Source organism: Siphateles boraxobius, unplaced genomic scaffold (assembly GCF_051911475.1).
Source record: "Siphateles boraxobius isolate OS27281-9 unplaced genomic scaffold, OSU_SipBor_1 35, whole genome shotgun sequence".
NCBI classification, from domain to species: Eukaryota; Metazoa; Chordata; class Actinopteri; order Cypriniformes; family Leuciscidae; genus Siphateles; species Siphateles boraxobius.
The window spans coordinates 12902954-12922675 of NW_027508975.1; the positions used below are offsets into that span (position 1 = coordinate 12902954).

At 37.4% G+C, this 19722-nt stretch overlaps 2 protein-coding genes across 3 annotated transcripts; one reads left to right on the forward strand and one right to left on the reverse strand.

The window, feature by feature from the left end:
- Positions 1-355: 355 nt before the first annotated feature.
- Positions 356-9549, forward strand: csnk2b (casein kinase 2, beta polypeptide). Of its 2 annotated transcripts, none has more exons than XM_077196456.1 (7): positions 356-445; positions 1021-1101; positions 4550-4652; positions 5432-5547; positions 5657-5732; positions 8146-8335; positions 8454-9549. In XM_077196456.1, the coding sequence occupies exons 2-7, from the start codon at positions 1030-1032 to the stop codon at positions 8542-8544; spliced, it is 648 nt and encodes a 215-aa protein (XP_077052571.1). In that variant the 5' UTR covers positions 356-445; positions 1021-1029; the 3' UTR covers positions 8545-9549. The 2 variants fall into 2 exon arrangements, with proteins under 2 accessions (XP_077052571.1, XP_077052572.1); XM_077196457.1 differs by lacking the exon at positions 356-445 and adding an exon at positions 448-472.
- A 434-nt stretch (positions 9550-9983) lies between these two features.
- Positions 9984-19618, reverse strand: pdia8 (protein disulfide isomerase family A, member 8). Its single transcript, XM_077196455.1, has 13 exons — positions 19334-19618; positions 18883-18961; positions 17974-18091; positions 17763-17870; positions 16900-17029; positions 15390-15503; positions 15177-15302; positions 12745-12927; positions 11521-11629; positions 11314-11442; positions 11139-11218; positions 10994-11051; positions 9984-10889 (listed from the first exon to the last, which is right to left on the reverse strand). Exons 1-13 carry the CDS (start codon positions 19492-19494, stop codon positions 10800-10802), a joined length of 1485 nt encoding a protein of 494 aa, XP_077052570.1. The 5' UTR covers positions 19495-19618; the 3' UTR covers positions 9984-10799.
- Positions 19619-19722: the final 104 nt, after the last annotated feature.

Consider the following 19722-nt stretch of genomic DNA (forward strand, 5'->3'; position numbering starts at 1 on the left):
GTCATTTCATTGATTTACTAAATATATATATATATAAATTAAAATGAACACATTTCTATTGAAAACAACTATTACTATAAAGTAAATACATTGAATACATGTTTTGCTGCATTCCAGGCAGGAAAAGATAGCCATGCATTGTAGAATTAAGAATATCTTTCCATATCTCAACATACATTTTAAATGCCTGTTTTGTAATATTATTCGATGACTTCAATATTTGATTATAGTAATAAATAACATGAATACTTGGTTATTCTAATCCAGATAATGGCAAAATGGCTGAATGTGGAAAAACTCAGATTATAAAACTACAATTCCTATTAGATCAGGATTGAGAGAGCGGAAGTGACCCGCCTCATGATCACGTGCCGTAGAGCAGAAGCCTCCAATCAGCGTGCAGTTGTATCGCTGCGGCTAGCATCGACCCCGGGAGATCCTTGAGGTAACACGAATAAACGCTTTAATCAATGTAATGGACAGAAATATGTAGTAGTTGCGATATTTGTGTGGTTTTCAGTTATTCCTGTGAATTCGTTGCTAGTTTTACGTGTTAGGACAATATACGTTTGACAAATTTTTAGTGGCTGTCGGTAAATTTGCTGCGGCCTAGTCTTAAGTGTTAGCTAGCAGCGGCAAGCTAAACTCATCTTGCCTTAGTTGAGTACACAAACTACAAAATGGACATTTGACAAATACAAACGCGTCATTTTAACGCACCAATGTTTTTAGACTGCGGATTAAAACAAATGGTCTATATCTATTTTATTGACTCGAAGATAACACTAAAAACCTAAGCAGCAGGATATTTTAGCGTGCGTCAGGCCAGTCCAGTCAATTGTTTACGTGAAAACAGTAAATTTGATATGAACATGTACTTGCATTAAACATGATATTAACGCAGCACTATAACTAATTTTTATTGTTTATCATCATTGAAAAAAATGACCCTTTTTAGGCAGTAATAGTCTTTGTATCTGTTATTTTATTCGCTTTATGTTGCTCTCGTCTCGTCTACAGTTTCCCAACATGAGTAGCTCAGAGGAAGTGTCGTGGATTTCTTGGTTTTGTGGTCTACGGGGAAACGAGTTCTTCTGTGAGGTTTGTATTTGTTTCTGATCGTCTCTCATTTTGTGTAATAGCTATTAAAAGGCATACCAGGGAGCGTTAATATTGATTAGAAATAAGCTACAGGGTTGAAATCTTAGCAGACACGATCACCGCCTCTTGAGGGGACAATAGAAGTTGTAATAATGTGTGTAGAAATATAATAATTTAAAGGACTAAGTACAAGCTTTCCCAGACCCCAACTTCAAATTAAAAAGGCATCTTTATAAATGGCCGATTTATAGACTTGACAGAAACCAATTTCAGATTTATAGCTACTATTTATTTTTCAGTTACATTATTATATTTGATTCCTACTCACTATAGTAATGTATTTGCTTATTTAATTTTAATCTAATGTATTTATATTAATCTGTTTTTATTTAATCTATTTAAGGTTAATAACTAATATTAATTTAATGAATTTATCTAGTGTACTTATTTGAATCTTTTATTTATTATAGTTTTTCTCTAGACTTTCCACAGACCCCCTGTCACTAGGGGTTTTCGCACTGGAGTTGCGGTTTCGTTGTTCCTTTAACTATTAGTGGAAGTACTTGTTTTTTGGTGTGTTTGCACTGCAGGAACTGGAATTTTAGTTCTAGGACACCTTTTGGGGGGACTAAATTATCTTCTACCGTCAGAGTAGGTTCCAACCCCAAACAATAGGAACTATTGTAAGTGTATGTTGATTGGCCGAACGCATGTCACATGAAACACCGGATCAGCCAATTTTTAAAAAGCCATGTAAACGCAGTTTACTTAGTCTAACAGGGTTCTACGCTAAGGTTTTTCTTAAGGAGCACATGTGCTCCTAAATGAAAAAATCTAGGGGCACACAAAAGACATTTTGGAGCGCAGTGAAAAATGTTCAAGTAACAGAGTTTAACAGACTGTTTATTATATATATATATATAACAAAACGTGTGTGCTCCTTCTCTTTCTGTTCAACTATGGTGTGAAACCGTCGTTTTGATGCAGAAGTATAAATCACACTTTACAATCACTTTAGTAAAACACAAAAGGGGAACGTGTTGCTCTCAGGAGGAGGAGCACATCGGCACACCTGTGAATCTGCATCTTTCACTGCAGAGGCTTTTTCCACAACACGGAGGAGAAACTAGTTTAAATGAGAGTATTAGTATTTACTAGTATTAGTCAACTAAAACTAGACTAAAAATAAAACAATTCAGATGACTAAAATATAATGGGTTTAGTTCAATTGTAATGCATTCATTTAGTATTTCTCTAAAATGTCCAAACCCTTATACTCCCGGAGAAAACATCTATTAACCTGTTAATATGAATGATTTTAAAGTTTGAACATGCAATACATATACAGACTTAACTACTGTGACTTAAAAAAATATCTTAAAATTAAATAAAACCACTTTTCCTAAAGTAGAATAGTATTCTTTCAATGAATGATATATGCATTCTTTATAACTACTTGCATATATCATTCTTTATTATTTCAAGCAGCAGACATATTTATTTGTATGAATTAAATATAATGAATCCTTATTAAAGTTATTAACGAGCAGTGAATGCTTTTCTCTTTTTCTTTTGTTGCTTGATGAATATGAAGGACACAGACTGCATTAGGTTTATTACTCACTGTCACTTTAAGACATCGTATCATGTCCAATGACATGCGGATCCAATTGCACTGATGCACATCCGATACACTCAAAACTGTTTAAGACTTAACCGACACAGTTTACGTGAATACTCTCCAAAACGGACATTTCGAGATAATGTTGTGTATTTGTCCATTCAGACACGAAAGAAAGCTAAATTCAGTCCTCGCGCGCTGTGTGTGTGTGTGTGGCTGCACGCTTCGAGTCGGGTGTGTGCGCACAGAAAACTATGCGTCGTCGTCACTCTTATTCAGATCTATATGACTGCTCTACTTATACTCCCAGACGTTTACATTTTTTAATATTTCATGAGACATGCAGCGCATGTGAACCTGTGTGCCGCTGGTAGATCAGCACGTCCCTACTACAGGACAAATATGCGCATCTACAAACGCAGGACATCAGTTCTGAGTGGATCGCTTCACAAATCGTCACTATCTAACATTTTTGTCTAGTTTTTATTCGTTGACGAAAATGTCAATAGTTTTTCGTCATAGTTTTTGTCATTCAAAACTAGTTTTTATTTAGTTATCGTCTCGTTTTCGATTATGGTAGTTACTCGCACTTTGTGCTCGTAAATCATTTTTCCGGTTCGCACGGATCGATTTTTAGGGGCATATGCTAGCAAAATGGTCGCACTGTAGAGCCCTGTCTACAAACTAACTTCATGATTCACAAACATAGAAAACAGCGATAGATGGACCGACGCTGAAGTCCAGGCACTTCTCAACCTTTATGCTAAGGAGGAATTCCAATTCGACTTTGAAAAGGACCAAGCTAAACATGATTGTGTATTTCTGTTCAGCTAGCGACGTTGGGCATCAACCACACAGCAAATTCTATAATCCTTTTTTGTGTACGCTTACATCATTATGGTGCGACGGGTTCGGGATAAACAAGAAGAGCGGCGCTCTCTGAACACAATGGAGTCCATCGCTCTGTTTTCTTTGTGGATAATTTTGTGTCGTTTGGTCCACGGTGGTCCACAGCCCTCTCACAGCCTGTTGTTAAACAGATGTGTCGCCTTAGTGGCGCGAAAATGTTCACCTAATCGTGCTGCTCGTATGAGGAGGTTTGCAAGGTACCAGCTGAAGTGCAGCAAGGACTTTGCAGCTTTGATTACGGACTACAGTTCCCGTACATCACGCGTCCTGTTCCGTGCTCCAGCACGGTTAGCGCTCACACTGCATGCGAACCGCGCCCGAGTCCAACTGAACCGTGCTCTGGCCCACCTCTTCCAAGCGGCCCAGGGCCGGCTAATCGAGCCGCGCCCGGGCACGGTTCGGAGCACTCACACTAGTCAAACGAACCGCGCTTTGGTGGTCAAACGCACTCGGGCACGGTTCAAACTGGCTAGTGTGAGTACACCCTTAGATAGGACTGTTAAACAGATGGTAAACTAATGAAGATGGAGAATGGGAGCACTGTGTGCTCAGGCTCTGGCGTTCTTAGCTCTGTGAAAATAAAAGCCCTGCAGCAGGACGTAAGTGAAGTTCCTACTGCTCGTGCGAACGCAACCAGGGAAATGGCCCTAGGCGAAAATTTAGTTCTCGGGGGACCGTCCTAGTGGCTAGTTCCTAGAACTACCCCGTGCGAAAGCCACTACTCCTTTGCGGCTTTAGAGGTCCCTAAACCCCTGACATAGAAAACCCTCTTTAACTGTCTCTGACATCTACCTTAATTTTAGAAGTGATTCAATCAACCTGTGTTGATTTAATCTGTCATTTTCGAGAACAATAGATGAAACTGCTATTATCTTCATATTTGTTGGAATAATGTATATCTCTCTTCACTCCATACAGGTAGATGAAGACTACATTCAGGACAAGTTTAATCTTACGGGACTCAATGAGCAAGTCCCCCATTACAGACAAGCGCTTGACATGATCCTGGATCTGGAACCCGGTCAGTGATTTAGTTTTTGACACACATCCACTTTGGGCTAGTAATTTATAAATTCGATATTCCAGTGAGATGTCAGCCTTCCCTCTGGTGACGTATGCTGAACTCCTCCATTTAGTCCCAAATTTTCTTTTTTACAATTAACTGCATTTACACATTCAAATCTTCATCCATCTAATAAACTGCCCTACATTTGTTACTTTTTCTGTGATTGTACGTCACAATACGGAAGAATGGATCGGTCGCTGCTGATCTTTTAATCCAAATCCATGTGTCTTGGACAATTACTTGTTTAATGTGCACATATAGTAATAGTCATAATTGCCTGCCTAAAGCAAAAGTGTTTTTAAAAAAATTCCTAACTTAGTTTGTTCTGCTTGATTTGAATATGATCCAGATAAATCATGAATACTTTTGAAAGGCTTTTGTACCCTCTAAATCATACTAAAGATGACCTGCATTTCCCCATCTATTTTATGAACCATGAAATCAAAATGGGCCATTTTTTTATAGTATGTTTTAGTATTCATTCTAGATGATTTATCTGTGTGTTATCCTTATTTAAAATGCACAAATAATGTGTTCTCATGATCTTTAATCAAGCACATTAACAACAATAATTCCTCCAGCAATCTGTCTTTCATCATTGCAGCAGTTTAGTTTGATGAGCTGTTTCACTTGGAAATGGATCACAAGAAGAAAATATTATCATGATTTGTCATGCCAACTTGAAAGATTGTGATTTCCTAGCCGTGTTATGGAGATGTTATTGTGTGTGTCAGATGAGGAACTGGAGGATAACCCCAACCAGAGTGACCTGATTGAGCAGGCTGCTGAGATGCTCTATGGACTGATCCATGCGCGCTATATCCTCACTAACCGTGGCATTGCCCAGATGGTACGTAGTGTTATCATTTCATTAGAGGAAGACACAATTTATTTTTTCGATTTCATATATATATATATATATATATATATATATATGATGTGCTTGTTTTCTCTTGCAGCTGGAGAAGTATCAGCAGGGAGACTTTGGCTATTGTCCTCGTGTTTACTGTGAGAATCAGCCGATGCTGCCTATTGGTGGGTGTCTGACCCTATTTACTTGGGATTATTGTGATTGTGACTTTTTTTGTTTTGTTTGTTTTTGTCGTTGCTCTGATCAGTATTAGCTGATTTCACTTGAAAGGTACACCAGCCCAGCTTTCGTGCTTTAGAAGAATGTACACGGGACCGTTTGACTCCCAGATACAGAAAATTTCGTTATTTCAAATGTAGGCGCTTTGCGCGTGGTAAGCACGCTCATAATCCGCCGGAGCCACCAGAACACTGCCCAACATCAAATGACAAACGTAATGCAAGCGGAACGAAACTGCTCGTTATTGTGTGGTTGACGGACCGTTTATCAGTTTGGACCAAAGCAGCGCGAGCTGATCTTGATCAAGCGACACTGTTACTACACAGCGCTAATAAGAGATCCAGTAAAGGAAGCATTTGAATTTGCCACAAAAGTAATAACATCGCTGCGACTCCTGCGAGATCTAGTGAGAAACATTCACATTTCTCCGTTATTAACGGATCAAACAGCACTGACGTGGAAACCAGGAAGAAACATTGTGCCATGAATTAACTATCCAGTGTCCACAGATCAGCAACATTCACCATGGATTTACTGTAGTAACACTAACTGCAACCATGGAAGATTGACAGGAATAGTAGGCTATAATGCCATCAAGTAACATTTACGTCGGTTTTATTTTGACATTATGAATACAATTGCTGCCCTCAAACTAATCTGAACTGAAATAAACCTTTGTTTATAACTACTACAATATTACATTTAATTTTTTCCAAGGAGCTGTTTTGTTTTATATGCTCCTAAGAAGAGTCAATTATAGCTCCAGAATCAGAAGCGTCATGCAAGCCAAAATTCTGGGTGGGCACAATCTGAGACGTTGCAATTGTTTTCTGACGGGTGATATGGATCATCTTAGGAGGGGTCAGGGGCTTTCTCCCCCTGATTTTTTTTTAATTCTGGCTGCCAAACATACCATTTCAATGCAGTTTGGGAGGGACAGAAATACCTTAACGGAGCTAGCAGCAACCCTCCTCCATCTGAGGACTAAGTTAAAGTATCTAATTTGTAAGTTTATGTAAAAGACAGGTTGATGAAAGAACTATAAGCTCAAATTCAAAAGCTTTTGAAGTCTACTTCATTAAAGCATGTTTACACACACACTTACTGTACACTTAGGCCTACTACACATGATTTTAAAAACAGTACCATTGCAGTTTTTATGTTATGATTGTAAATTGGTATGTGACCTAAGAACAATCTTACATTAAAGGTACATAAAGGTGCTGAGGTCTGACTTTGTGGTGCTCTAAAATTAAGTTATTTTAATATTAATATGTGATGAAGGACTTTGAAAGAAGTTTGACAGATTTCAGTGCTGAATAAGGTTAACACTACCCCGTTTATTTGAAAATGGTTAATATTTGACAGAAATGTAATCAAATCAAATGTAATATGTAACATTACTTTAGTAATCCCACTACCTTTTAATATCATCCAATAACTAATTCAATGCCGATTTGTTCCTTTGCCCACTTACCACTTCAAGACCATCTGTAAAACATTGCCAGCTCAACGTGCGAGACGAGTGAGTTGCTTGAACATACACAGCAAAGATTCTAGAGCGCTACGCAGACACCATATTAGGAAAAAGGGGCGGGCTGATGCTGACCGATTTATTACACATCCAGAAGAATACATTTCAGTCGTTATAGGCTCTGGTAATTATGGAGCATAATAGGAATAAAGTTGTGACAAAAATTATCAGGGATGAAAAATCTGAGGGGGCACCCTCTCACTTTGAATGGGCATGACGCCACTGTCCAGAATTGCTCAAAGTAAAAAAAAAAACTACTTTGTAAAAGACTTTATGATGTTAGTTTTAATTTAAAAAAAGATTTAAAAAAAATTAAATCAAGGAAATGACCAAAAATTTTAAACCTGGTAAACAGTAATTTCTAACAACATGGCTATTTAGATAAACAATCTGGCGAGCATGTTGTTTTAGGCTAATACACCAACAGCAAATTTCTGTTTAATAAAGCGCTCAGAAATGTTGCATATTAAAATACCCCCCAAACCCATTCAACATAAGAAACTTGTAATTACTATCGGCTGACAAGCATCTTTATTGGCTCTTCCTTATTAAAAAGTAATGTAATTCTTTCCTTCTGAAATGTGACCTATCCTCAATCGGAATTCCTTATAGACAAAATCTATTTTTGCCCTACATGTTTTTTTTTCTTCCATTGAATATCCTTTCTTCATTCCATGTCATCTTGACATTTTTTTTTAAGTTTGCTGAATAGATAAGTTCGCTATATGGTTGTGTTAGAGCAGGTCTGAGTAAACATCCCAGCGATCACATGATGTACACCACAGAGAGTGAATCTAGTGTCTGTCCGTGTCTTCTCTATCCAGGGCTCTCTGATATACCTGGTGAGGCCATGGTGAAGCTCTACTGCCCCAAGTGTATGGATGTGTACACCCCAAAGTCGTCCAGGCACCATCACACCGACGGAGCCTATTTTGGCACTGGCTTCCCCCACATGCTGTTCATGGTGCATCCCGAGTACCGGCCAAAGAGGCCTGCCAACCAGTTTGTGCCCAGGTTTGTCCTACCTTTATATGGCAGTCAGTTGCTGCTTTGCCTAAATTGATTTTCAGATATTGCAAAAAATGGTTAATTTTCATCATGGTTTCTCAGTACTGTCATTCTCCTCTTGCAGGCTCTATGGTTTCAAGATTCACCCAATGGCTTACCAGCTACAGCTGCAGGCAGCCTCCAGCTTCAAGAGTCCCGTCAAAGCGATCCGCTAAGAACCTGAGCAGGGTGGGATGGGATGGGATGGGATGGGGGTGTGTTGTGTGTCCGTCAACATGGCTTCACTCTTCTCCTACAATTTTAGATTCGACTAAGACTAACACTCAAATATGGAGAGAGTGAGACTATGAAACACTCTGGGGAGAAATGAAAACCTTGCCTCTGAAATACTGTACAGAAAATGGGGGTTTCCTTGTAAAACTATTTCAGTTCTTAACTTCCACATAGAAAATAAAGTTCTAATTAAAGATAGATTCCTGTAGGATGGCTCTGCTCACTCTCTGGTTTGTTTTAGTTCACTAAAGTAATGTTCACTTACAAGTCCATCATGAATTGATATCTCATTAGTTCATGGTGTAATGTATGGTAGACTGAATATAAAATATTACGGTTGATCGATCATCAAAACCGCAGTTATATCATCGGTCAATCCCCTCAGTTAGACTAGATATTTGGCTTACTTGAAAATGGCTGTTGCATGAAAAAGGCAGTATATTTTGGGATTTGTTTGAGTAATATTGCTGGGATTGTTTATGACTGTTCTTTGTTGACAGGCTGCAAGCTTTCAGTGCATGTATTAGAAAAGACCTGAAATGGGAAGGACACAAATGCAAACAGGAAACTGTCTCTGTCTTAATTAGACAAGTGTTTTGGTTTTGGTTTTTACAATCAGTCCTGCACTTTTCTTCAGAACGACGCCAACCTGCTAAGTTCCTCCAGTGTCAAGATGACTTCAGAGAGTTTTTACTAGATTTACCACAGAACCACAATTAGGATTTTTTTTTAATTTGGTATGGGCCCAGGTTTTTCTTCTTGTTTAAAGTATTTCTTCTGGTAGAAAGGCAAAGAGTAGAATATATAAATCAGTTTTGAATGCATTGGATGTATTTTTATTTTTGAGTGGTATACATTTTTTTTGGATCCTGTTGAATGTTTTTTCTTTCTTTACAGCTGTTGAGGAACCAGGGTACAGAATTCAAAATAAATGTCTTTTCCTATAAGCTGTGTGAGAGTCCCACATATGTGAAAATATGTCATGTACGTTTCTAAAATTGTATGGCTTCCATGGAGACCAAAAAGGTATACAAGATTCTGTTTTTTTTTTTTTTCCTTATGATATCCTGTGGTGCATATTCCCAAGTCATGGACTAATTTTATGTTTTAATTTGGAACTTGATAGCCTCGGTTCTTATTCACTTTCATTATATTGACAATAGTGTCCTGTTAGCATTATTGTATCCGATTATAAGCCCCATTACTCACAGCTGAATGGACCAGTTTTGGGTGGCAATCTCTAATCCAGAATAAAACCTATTCTGGAGCCAGGTTAGCAGTGTTTTGTGAATTACCATGACGATGAACCCTGCTAAAAATGAAACCAGTTTAAGTCTCAGATTAACACATTTTGGTTTCAAACATGAAAGAAACAGCTGACCAAAGTCATTTTCCTTTTAATAAACCTGGATTTCTTTAGTTTCCGCTTTGCTGTTCATCAAGGAGTACCAAGCTTGCTGAACAGAAAGCTTCATTTAGATGTCAAACATTCTAACCTTAAGGCATACATATAGTAGAAAAAAATACTAAAGTGACAGGACTACATTTACTTTGTGAATACACACCCAAACTACATAAATAGTCAACAAATAATTATTAAACAACCAATGTTTCAACTGAATTTAGAATAGTAATTTGTCATTTGAACGAAATGAGACCGTGTCCTAGCAGAGATTTTGTCCTAGAAAAGAAACCCTGCATGCGTTAAAAGATGCCATTCCATATGATCGGTTCAGTTTGAAATTCCAAATGACATAAACATAATAATGCTCCGTATGCTGATACTCCACAAACTGAAGTTTAAACCAATTACCATTCCATCTATTGCATGAAATCGGATTAGTTTGAAACCGTGAATATAGGCCTTTTTGTAAATGTACGTTAAAACAAAGGCAGTAATTAATGCGGTTGGACCAGTAGATGCACAGATGGAACTGAGCATCATAACAACAAACAACAAAGCAGTGAAGCTCATGCAACGAAGACCATAACAACAAAAACAGGGCTCTAGTATAATAAGCAGTCAGCTCTTTTTCTATCACACATACACATTATAAATTAGAGAGAATTTTATTTATTTGAATGTTGCCAATTAATTTGATTTGATATGCATGGCTGATCCATAGCAGAATTCTACGTAATTCCCCACCTTTTATGAACAAAAATTCACAACAAAAATTAATTTTCCCTTTAATGTTTACAGCTCTTCCTTGACTCCGTTTAGGACAAGAGGTTTGGACGCCTCGCGCTTCAGGAAGCTGATGAAATCCTTCACTTCACGGGCTCCCTGAAAGGTGACAACCAAAATACAAAGAATTAATGTTCATAATGACAAATATATGAACATGATAGCCATATTGTTGTATATAAGATGGTTGAAATAAACACTACCTCGTATCGTTTTGGCTCATCCTTCCGTCCAGCAGCGGCAAAATATATTGCAGGAAATCTGTACAAAAAACAACACAAAATTAACAATGGATAATGCAATGAATATAAAAGATTTGAGGATGAGTGATAAGATGTGAATACATGCCCTTGCACGTCATAGCCCTGTGGGACATCATTGGCAGTTGCATCCATCTTGGCGATTACAATATTGGGATCACTGTACAGCTAAGAGTCATACAAGACCATAGAAACCAGAAAAACAGGATCAGAATAAATTCAGAAAGAGATATAAGTCATACACTGATGTCTGTAAAGCTCACCTGTTCTCCAAGCTCTGTAAATTTGGGCTCCAGTTTTTTACAATGGCCACACCATGGAGCATAAAACTCAATAAGCACGTCTTTCTCTCGGTCATTCACAATCTCTTCAAACGTATCCGCCACAACCACCTGGCCACAAACATCAACTCCAGTTAATGCCTGAAGTGATACAGTAAATGAAGACTTAATTACACACATCTCACTAACCTTGACCGGACTGTTGTTTTTGGCAGGCACAGGTTCTGATTTGACATAGCGCTTTAGTCGCCCAGCAAAATAGTCTTCCAGAAAACTCTCTAAAGACTTGCCATCTCGTCTGAGGAGGGTCCATATTTACAGTTAAAACCAGACATAATTAAATCACATTGACCTTGAAGGTCTATAACAAACCAAAATACTGTAGGAGTGTTTGCACAATGTTAGCTGTGGTAGAGCTAAATAAAGAATTGTATTATATTTAAACAATATTATGATAACAGTCTTATTAATATGTTAATATATTAATAAGTATGATAATGGTATATGCTCATAAAGGCTGCATTTATTTGACCAAAGATACAGTAAAATCAGTAATATTACAATGGACGTTTTCTATTTGATTATATTTTAAAATGTTATTTATTCCTGTGATTGCAAAGCTGAATTTTTTGCATCATTACTCCAGTCTACAGTCACATGATCCTTTCAGAAATCATTCTAGTATGCTGATTTACTGCTCAAGAAACATTTCTTATTATTATCATCAATGTAGAAAACATCTAATATTTTTAGGGAAAAATAGGATTCTTTGATAAGAAGTAAAAAGTTTAAAATAACAGGATGTATTCAAAATAGGATTTAAAAAGAAATGATTATGTACAGCCGCTTTTAATCAATTTTATGCATCCTAACTCAATGAAAGCATTAAACTCACTTTTGAACAATAGTGTAATAACTGTTTAAAACTGATTTGTATATCTTATGTGAACACATTAACTCTTTCCCCACCACTGATTGAATTTTCCATTGAAACATAATTTGCCGTCAATCCATGTTTTCACTGTTATCCAGTAGGAGGCGCTATACACACCTTCTGATAGAATCACTGGATCAAAACACAGGCGAAGAAAAAGCAGAAACAAGCGATAGAAGCATTGCTTATACGTGTTGCTGTCTTTGACAAAACACGATTTTCTCAGCTTAAAAAAAATACGAAAAAGAAGAGCATTTGAGAAAAAACGGATTAATTGGTTTTTATTATTTTATTTTAATTTACTTAAGATCAGATTCCTCCACTCCGGTTTCTCGGTTGAAAATGAAATATTGTGTTTTGGGTGTTGATCCTTGTAATGGCATCACCTATTTAGACTCAACGAATGCAAATTCCTTTGAAGAACAAAAAAAAGGTTCTAAAACATTAAAACAGTATCATAATGAAGTGTTTGTACTCACGTAAACTCCTCCCGCATGGTGTATTTGTTTCCTGTTCGTGTCCTGATGGTGACAAACGGCAGTTCGGCTCCATCTGACGGACCCAGACCAAACTCATCTTCAAGCTCCTCCTTAAAGTCATTACGGTTCGCCACAGAATACAAAAGGCCCTGAGAACTGAACTTAGACGCCACCTTTAGCACTCTAAATGTAGTTGGGACAGAGAAGGACAGATAAGTACAACCTCAAATTCAGAAAAGTTGGGACATTTGGTCAAATTCTCAAAAGTACAAAGAAAATGTTTTTAATGACCAACTAAAAGATACTGTACCTAATGGGTTTTTCGTCTATTTGGGCAAAATGGTTTAAACCCCAACTAATATATTTTAAAAGCAATCATCTGTGAAAAAAACAGGCTTTATGATGCCATCTACTGTTTATTGTAGAGGATTGTAATAGATGAGAAGCTCGTTCCAGGGACGGAAAGTCTTGGCCAATAACATGCTCAGGAAAAAGGGCACATATTGCGCATATTGAACTCAGGGACAAAAATTATAAAATGAGCGAGTACATCATGAATCCATTTTCCAAGACGCGTTTTTGTCCTATCCTGAACCACCTCTAATAAGTGTTTATATTCTGACTATCTAAGACTGGTTTGGGTCGTACCCCTGCGGAGTAACCCAGTACCTGCGTGACTCGTCATAGACATAAACAGAGAGGAGTAGCTCCGGCTACAATGTTCTTCCGCAAGACACATGCAGTTCTGTTAATTAACCGCTAGAGCAACAAAAGTTCAGGACTGCAGCTGTAAGTGCATTTTGTAAATATAAACACATTTTGATTTTGATGGCTGCAACACACTCGGTTCTCATAACTCATGAACAGCCAATGGTCATCGTTGTCTAATTATTCTTTTCATGATGGGTCATTCATTTTCAATAAGAGACAGATCTGGACTGCAGCCAGGCAAGTACAGCACATCCAATCTACGGTGAAGAGTGTCTACAAAAACACTCAGTTGTAGCACGTGCAGAATGAGGCCTGGCATTGTCTTGCTTCCTATTTAAGATGTCATCTTGAAGCCACTATATATATCTCTGTACAATCCCAATATACACCCCCAGATCAATGGTACCTTCACACACATGCGTGTCACCCATGCCGTTTGCACTTATGCACCCCCATACCATGACAGATGTTTGCTTTTGCACCTGTCACTGATGAAAGTCTGGATGGTCCCTTTCGTATTTGGTCAGTTTTACCCCAAAACAAATCTGACCACAGCGCACATTTCCACTGTCTTTTAGACCATCTGAGACGAGCTGGGACCCAGAGAACTCAGCGCCGTCTCTGCATAGAACTGATGTATAGATTTCTCATTGTGTAACAGAGATTCAAGTTGCATTTCTTGATGCAGCGTCAGACTGTGTTCAGTGAAAACGGTTTTCCAAAGTACTCCCGAGCCCATGTGGCTGTATTTAACAGAGTAGCATGATGGTTTCTCATGCAATACCATCCGAGGGCTCAAAGGTCACGCACAATCAACAGAGGACTCCTGCCTTGCCCTACACAGACTGAGATTTCTCTGGATTCCTTGAATCTTTTCACAATGTGAAAGACATATTTGCAATCTTGCATTGAGAAATGTGATTTTTAAATAGTTTGACAACTCTCTCACATTTGGCACACAGTGGTGAGCCATGAGTCTTTGGTGGATGTTCTTTTATACCCAAACAAGATACTCTCACCTACTGTACTGCCCAGTTGACCTGCTAACTGTGGACTGTTTCAAATATCCTATAGTCTTTTCACATTTATTGTGCCACTGTCCCAACTTTTTTGGAGTGTGTTGCAGCCATCAAAATCTAAATTTGTTTAAATTTACAAAATGCATTTAATGGATTAGTTCACTTTAAAAAAAAACTTTTGCTGATAATTTACTCACCCCCATGTCATCCAAGATGTCCATGTCTCTCTTTCTTCAGTCGAAAAGAAATTAAGGTTTTTAACGAAAACATTCCGGGATGCGCGTTCGTGACGTCACGTAATATGCAATTACGTTGAAACGAACGCGCATCACAGAACAGAGCAAGGCGAGCGTTTGTGCTTATAAAACTTAAACTTTTTTCTTTTTTTTTTAAATGACCGATCGTTTCGCTAGATAAGATAAGATAAGAAAGAAAGACATGGACATCTTGGATGACATCGGGGTGAGTAAATTATCAGCAAAAGTTTTTTTTAAAGTGAACTAATCCTTTAATTTGACTAGTGAATACATTGGACGTTTTTTTTGCACTTTTGTCAGTTAAATAAAGGTTAAAGAGAATTAACAAATCACAGATTTTTAATATTATAACTTTTTACAAAAAGTCCCAACTTTTCAGGATTTGGGGGTTGTACTTTATGACTTTGTAATAAACATGTTCGCTCACTGATTCTGAATGACCCACCTGTTTCTCCAATAGTTGGAGCCTTTGGCATTGCGAAGATAATCCAAGTCATAGTAGGCAGTCAACAAATCCCTCTTTTTAAACGAATCCTTATTCTCTTTGGTCAGGTGAGGACAAAGGCCAAAACTACAGAGTAAAAGCAATCAACATCTCAGCACCTGCTCTCTGTGTGTTTCTTATGTGCTCGTGTGTGGCGTATCAGCGTCTGCTCACATGTTGTCTCTGATGAAGCGCCGCAGGCCTGTGATGGACATTGATCCTCTGTGGTGCACCACACTCTCCTCAAACTTACTGCTCAGTCTGGGGGGTCGGAACAGAAGCACGGACCTGCAGGCACACAGATTTTGAATAGTGCACAATAAATTTAATATTAATCATTTTTATTTATTTATCCTGAACAACAAGCTTAACTGTCAGCTTTGGGTCAAAACCATTGTTGGTTTATTGAACCAAAGTGAACAAAAATGTCTTTAACATCAAATAGTAATATTCAAATCAAAAGATCCAGTAATATGGAAAATTAAGATGACAGATGAAAATTAAGATTTAAGATGACTAAATATTTTTTAAATATCTTCCCAATTTACACTGCCATTTACAGAGCCCTTAAATGGAAATGGTGATGGAAAAAGAAATATGCAAAAATTATGTCAATGATTTTGCGTATTCCCGCAAATGTTTTGCGTTTGAGAAACTTTGCATTCCGTCTAAAAACTTTTGTTTCCCTGGGGAAAGCAACAGTTTTGAAATATATTTTGTCCTCCCAACTCATATTTAAGATGTCCCTTTAGGGGCTCAATAAACATTTGTAACGCTCCATAAAAGTTGGGGTCGATAAGATTTTTTAATTCTTTTTTTTTTTTTTATGTTTTTATGCTTACCGAGGCTGCATTTATTTGAACAAAATTATTACAATGCCAAACAAATGCTTTCTACTTTAATGTACTTTAAAATGTAATTTACTCTTGTAATGGCAAAGCTGAATTTTTACATGATCTTTTAAAAATCATTCCAATATGCTGATTTTTGGTGCTCTAGAACATTTCTTATTATCATCAATGTTGAAAACAGGATATTTCTGTGGAAACCATGATTCTTTCAGGATTCTGATACATAGAAAGTTCAAAAGAACAGCATTTATTTGAAATGTATTTTGTTTATTTTTATTTCATCAATTTATTACATCTGAATAAAAGTTGATCTTTAATGCAAACAAACCTAATGTACTAAGTTGTATTGTTGGCATTTATCTAATTTAGTGAGTATCTCCCAAATTACATTATGTATATATATATTACATATATATTTTTCTCTATATTTCTACCACTGTATTATATTGCATTATTTAAAAGTCTGTTTCTTATATTATCGTTTTAATTTCATTTCTACTGTGTCATTCCTATGTATGTCTGCACTATATGTATGTCTGTACTTTCTTCTGCACTGGAAGCTCCTGTTACCAAGACAAATTCCTTGAGTGTGTAAACATACTTGGCAATAAAGCTCATTCTGATTCTGATTCTAATTATGAAATTTGACATCAACAGCAAAAGTGATGGGAACATAAATAAGCCTATTTATTTTGCTATTATTCACAATAATATTGTTAGCTGATTTGCATTTTTCTCATTGTTTTCCGACTGCTGTTTCCCCCTTTTAGAACAGACCTGTGACTTCGTTTTTGGGACACGACCCACCAGTTGAAGTTCCTCCCATTGCTTACTCGTATGTGACGCCATGTTTGTTTCCAAGCTGGAGGTCTGTGGTGTGGGCTAAGCGGAAACTCTCCCTCATTAAACTGGCTCCTTTAAGAAACTCTGCGAGTTGAGAGCTGTCAGTCCCTGAGAAGAACCCTGAGAGACGGACAGAGAAAAGAAACGAGGCAAGACATTAATCCTGGGCAAAAAAAAAAGGGGGCCAAGCCAAAAATGGTTATAATATTTACTGGTCTTATAATGGTCTAAACCATTTTAATCACAAATCACTGGTCGGGAAATTAACAAAAATTGCACAAAAGCTTTAGATAAAGTAGCTTAGCATGTAATAGCCTTCCCCAGCTTGCAGGAATGCTTTTTACAGGAAGAAGAGTCTATGATGTTCCACTCATTGTCAATGGCTTCAAATACTTTATAAGTAGTTGAAAAATGTCTCCCAGTTCGTTTGAGTTTAATATGAGACCAAATATTCACTATAGGGTTCAAATCTAGACTCTGACCAAGCCAAAAAATTATTCTGATGTACTTGTTCTCAAGCCACTTCTTGGTTGTCTTTGCAACTTGGGAAAGAGCATTATCTTGTTGAAAAATAACATCTGATCATTCTTCTTTAGATAACAACTTTTCATTTGTGGGAAACAAGCCATTCTGCGATGTACTTCAAAGCATTAAACGACTTTTCAATGTCCCCACACAATGACAACTCTATCCATCTATTTATCCATCCATCTACTGAATTTATGTATTTAAATGTACATAATATAACATTTCGCTATTACATTTAGTGTGTATTAAATATTTTTAATCTACACAAGATATATATATATATTTTTTTAGAGTAAGTTCAAACAAAGCCAATAAACGCACTTACCAACTACACTGGCATCAAAGTTGTTTATAAAGTTCTCCAGGTCATGCTCACTTTGCAGAGGCACAGAATCCGGCCCGGCCTGTTTCTTCATATAGTTCACAATTCCATCTGTTTGGAAATTATACATCCACTATGACATCCCCAGCCAATTTGCATTTGCATTCATTGTGCACATCAGTTGAAATGATACAGGAAAACTTAAAACAAATACCAGCTGAGCGTGGACCATCATACGATGACGATTCCCGTCCGTTCCGAAATATTTTGAGTGTTGGGTATCCAGTAACCCCATAGTGCTTACAGGTCTCTGTATTAGAAGTACAGTCCACCTGGACAAAGAATGGCACACATCCTTAAACCATCTGAAGAACATGCAATCTCTACTTATGAACATTACTATCTAACATTAAGGCTCTATAATATAGGATCATAAGATCAGTTTCCAATAAAGAAATGTTGCTAGTTCAAATCAAGTTGAGCTCTATCAACACAATGCATGTGCTTGTGATCACCACAAAACAAAAATTTCAAACTCATTTTGTAAAAGCTAAAATTGTATTTATAGTAAAGCACTAACTATGGAAGTGGATGGGGGAAATGTTACAGCGGTTTTAAAGATAGAAATGTGAAGCTTGCATTTTTGTTAAAATACTTCTATTTATTCTTCAACACTAAATGTGTTAATTGAGCTGTCTAAACGGGGAGGAGGATTTTATGTGTGGCTGGCTTTTGCTCTTTCTGGTATCCTTGCACACATTGTGTGAAAGTCAGCGCTTTACACGGTCATGACCCATGACAGATGTTGAAAGATTACATAACTTTACACAAATAAGGTTAGGACACGAATCAGATTTAATGCTTTTTTTGACTATACTTTCAAAATTGTGTGTATTTTACCATTTATCCCAGGACAATGTCTTCCCCCACTGACTTCCATTGTAAGAGCACAGTAAACAGAAAACAGTTTTTGTTTCCACAAATTTTAAGTAACTCCCTGTGTTAATTGGCAGCATGTCACATTTTAAAAGAGCCTCATTTGTATTGAACTAAGAACATTCCTGTAATGTGATCCAAGCCAAGAGATCAAGATATTGTAATTTCCTTCTCCTACTGTATTCACCTTGGCTAAAGTTACTGTTCCCTTCAGTCGAGTAGCTGCACTTTCAAACTCTGGGGCGAGTTTCTTACAGTGTCCACACCTGAAAACAAAACAGAGCAGCTAAACTATCAAAAACTGATGGAATTTATGGAATAAATGACAACAATGCTGCTGAATAATGAACTTGTAATAGAACAATAGATAAATGAATGGTGCTACTTATCCCAAGACTGAGGGTTTTCCTAAAACCTTAAAATGTTTTATGAAAAAGAACAAATGTTTTTTTTTGAGAACCGAGTTTGCATCGCAACTGTCAGCTGTACGTAGGCACCATGGACAGCTCACGCCATCACATTCAGCAGCACCGTACGGCGAGTGGCAAATGCAGGCATGCACTCTTCTTATAATCATTTTACAATAAAATGTTCTTAATTGCATATTTATATTCGTAAATGAAACATTATTCTCTCACCATGGTGCATAAAACTTCACCAGCAGGGTCTCCTGCTCGGGCGCGAGGTAATTGAAGTCCGCGTCTCTGAGCTCGAGCACATCACTGCGTCCACGCGCTGACGAGCTCAACATACATACGACTAACAAACATAAAATCCCGCGCAATAGAAAATTATCCATCAAGGAAGAAATAGAGATTAATTCTCCAAATTCAGAAACCAAAACTGAACTAAAAAAAAACGCTCTTGCCGGGCGGTTTCCACCGATATGCCTGTGCCCGTGTGAGGGGCGGGATGAAAACACTGTCACTGAAGTAGGAGATGATTGGCTAGTAATTCTCCAGCTGATGAGATGTAAAACAGTCATTGGTGAATTTCTCTGTCAATCAAAGCTCCTCCTGGGAGACTC